Source organism: Triticum aestivum, chromosome 1A, assembly GCF_018294505.1.
Source record: "Triticum aestivum cultivar Chinese Spring chromosome 1A, IWGSC CS RefSeq v2.1, whole genome shotgun sequence".
Classification (NCBI taxonomy): Eukaryota; Viridiplantae; Streptophyta; class Magnoliopsida; order Poales; family Poaceae; genus Triticum; species Triticum aestivum.
The window spans coordinates 289,335,489-289,338,412 of NC_057794.1; the positions used below are offsets into that span (position 1 = coordinate 289,335,489).

Sequence of the window (2,924 nt, forward strand, 5' to 3'; positions counted from 1 at the left end):
GGGTGCACCTCCGGCCGCCATGGGAGGCATGGGTGCACCTCCGGCCGCCATGGGAGGCATGGGTGGCTTTGGAGCACCCTCCGACGCTATGGCCGCCATGGGAGGCATGAGTTTTGCTTCTCTCATGGGAGGCATGGGTGCACCTCCGGCCGCCATGGGTGCAATGTCTTTCGATGTGCCTTCTCACACACATTCCCATGAAGATGCCGTTGAAGATCTTGGCAACACCGTCGGAGCTTCACATGATGCGATGCGTGATGCGGTGCATGATAAGCAGAGGGAGGAAGATTCATCTTCGGAGGCAGAAGAATCGTCTTCGGAAGATGAGGACGAAGACGAGGAAGATGAAGATTGATGTGTCTTTCATGTCTTGAACTTTAGTTTGCATTTGAACTTGGTTGGATGAACTTGTGGGCATGATTTTGAACTTGTGGGCATGAACTTTTATTCAACTTGTTTGTGTCAAATTTCACATGTTCATTTTTTTCTAAAATATCATATATGCAAAATGCCCGGCGAGTCGCGCGCGCTGTATTTTTACGCTTTGCTGGAGCGGCGCGTGCGCGCGCTGCATTATAGCACGGCTGCTGGAGCCAGCGCAGGCGGGCGTGCAAAACCAGCCGCAGCGCGCGCGGTAAACAGGTTTTTTGCGCGCGGCGCTTAGCGCGGCTGTTGGAGATGCTCGTAACGTGTTAGACTCAATATAATTTTGCTACGGGACTTGGTGCAAATGGAGAAGTTCATTCCAAGAGAGAAAAAAGTCAGATACAGCCCGGGATCTCAGTTACATCTCTGAACTTGAGCAAGCGAGAATGTAAAAAGAACAATTCTACCAAGGCCAAAAGCCGGCAGAATCCTACCACAAAGCACAGGCATCTACCAAACTGTGCCATGTCATGTGCACTCCAATTTCGAATGCTGCTGATGCCATGAAGCAGGTCAAAGACAAGACACATAGAACTGGAGGCTTGTCACAAACTGCAGAGTATAGACAGCGAGGCAGAGCAGCGAGTTCCTGGGGGCACAAATGCTAAGATCTGAAACAGAATACCCTTTAGCTGTTCTACATCTCATGGTTTGTCTTCCGAGAAGACATAAAATGGATCCTGCAGCATTGGGTTCATGCCATCAAGGGGTTATATATGCTGGCCAACCGTTGAGTTGTCACCGAGACTCACCACCCTGTTGCACCACCGGCGCATTCTGCAAGTGAAGGTCAAAACAGTGAGGTCAAGCATTGTTTGTTACAACAGTAGCGTTTAAAAGTGGTGGGTGTGCCATCATGGGATTTCAGCTCTAGTTGATCCAGCCTGTAAAGATGGAATGGAATTGATTTGTTTTTAGCTGTTAGGCATCATTGTTCAAACCAAATGTTTTTAACTAAGACAGACAGGCTCGTGAAAATACCAGAGTCCCACTGCACTGCACTGCAATATTGCATACATACTGCTATATGAGATAAGATGAGTGCATGGTTTTAATACCACAACGTCCTGAAGATTTTGCTTCTCTGTGGTGAAACATTTTCAAATAGCAAACAACATGATGAACTTGTTCATTCCGAAGAAAAACTAAAGTATCTTTGCTTCTAACAGCTTGCCAAAATAACAACATGAGATCTATAAATATGTAAAGATCGCCCTACTACCAGGTTTTCAGAAAGTACTCTTGTCTACGTGAATAATACAACTTCACTGCAAAAATAAAACATACACTACAGGGATGTTTCTATGTAGTTTCCCAAGAACCCATAGGTTAGTTCTGCTCCATATAAATTCACACACTTGGTACCAACCAAATATTTTCAAATTACTTCCACATGTAATGTGCTGAGAAGATTAAAATATATTGTATATTAGAAAATTCAAAGGCATCATCAAACAAGGGAAATAGAATAATAAATAATCATGACATACCTTTGTTAGCTTCCTCCTTTGTTTGAGTTTCACCTTCACATCGACTCCATTCTCAATTATTCCACGCAACACAACCTCAATTTTTCCTTCGATTTTGTCCCCTTTTCTAGGAGTATAAATTGCATTGTGAATATCATCCTCTATTGCACGCTTCGCAAGTAATGCCCCAACCGCCACACATGCCTTGATGCCCTTCCTTGAACCCAGATCAAACTTCATGTCCTTTGATATGGAGTGAGCAACCGACACAACCCTGCTGGTCACTCGGTGAACGAAGCAAGCACGCACTGACCCCTTGGAGACATGTATGTCGAGGCAGAAAGGGTGGTGGTAAGGATCAGTCATCTGGTTAAAAGTTGGCACTCGGTCCCTCTTCACCTCAACTATGTCATCCTTATGCACTGCAGGCTCTTCTTTCAGCTTTGGGACCTTCAAACGAGCTGGCTTGTCAGGTTCCACCTTCTCGCAATCGGATGGATTCTTGGCATTGGGTTTATCTCTCTTCCATCTGCGGCGCAAGGGCAAGTTATATTCCTCAAACTCCTTGGACCCCCTGTCCAGCTTGTAGAACAGCTGCTTGCGGTGCCTCATGTCATCTATCTCATCATCCGAGTCGTGCACTTGTTCTTCTCCGTGTTCTTGGAAGGTATCAAGACACTCATCACCAGTCATGGGATCTGAGGAGAAGCCGAAGGAAGTGGGCCAGAGGTCATCGTCAACAACGTCGATGTGGAAGCCGGCGCCAAGTGGGTTGGCATTGGAGCAAGGCAAGGTTTGGGGCAGCTGAATTTGCCTAGGAGAGCGGTTGGATGGCGCGGCAGAGGCTCCGGATGGTAGAATAGAGAGCGAGCGGAAGATATGCAGGAGCTCGGAGAGCTGCGGAGGCTGCTGAGACCAGCGCTGCCGCGCTTGGAGAAGCATGTGCCGAAGTGGCATTTGCGCAAGCACCCTAGGGGCGTGCTCGTTGGAGAAGCGCTCTGTCTCTGGTGTAATCAAGAGTTGTGTGTG

General features: G+C 47.3%; 1 protein-coding gene across 1 annotated transcript; it reads right to left on the reverse strand.

Moving 5' to 3' along the window:
- Nucleotides 1-721: 721 nt before the first annotated feature.
- LOC123046338 (uncharacterized) lies at nucleotides 722-2,924 on the reverse strand. Its single transcript, XM_044469671.1, has 2 exons — nucleotides 1,917-2,924; nucleotides 722-1,203 (listed from the first exon to the last, which is right to left on the reverse strand). Exons 1-2 carry the CDS (start codon nucleotides 2,850-2,852, stop codon nucleotides 1,165-1,167), a joined length of 975 nt encoding a protein of 324 aa, XP_044325606.1. The 5' UTR covers nucleotides 2,853-2,924; the 3' UTR covers nucleotides 722-1,164.

What these genes read in the sequence shown, in the direction of transcription:
- LOC123046338 (XM_044469671.1), bottom strand. Translation starts at nt 2,852, where the DNA reads ATGCCACTTCGGCACATGCTTCTCCAAGCGCGGCAGCGCTGGTCTCAG. An exon ending in AAAGGAGGAAGCTAACAAAG is followed by an intron (nt 1,204 to 1,916) that starts GTATGTCATGAT and finishes CTTCACTTGCAG; the next exon opens with AATGCGCCGGTGGTGCAACA.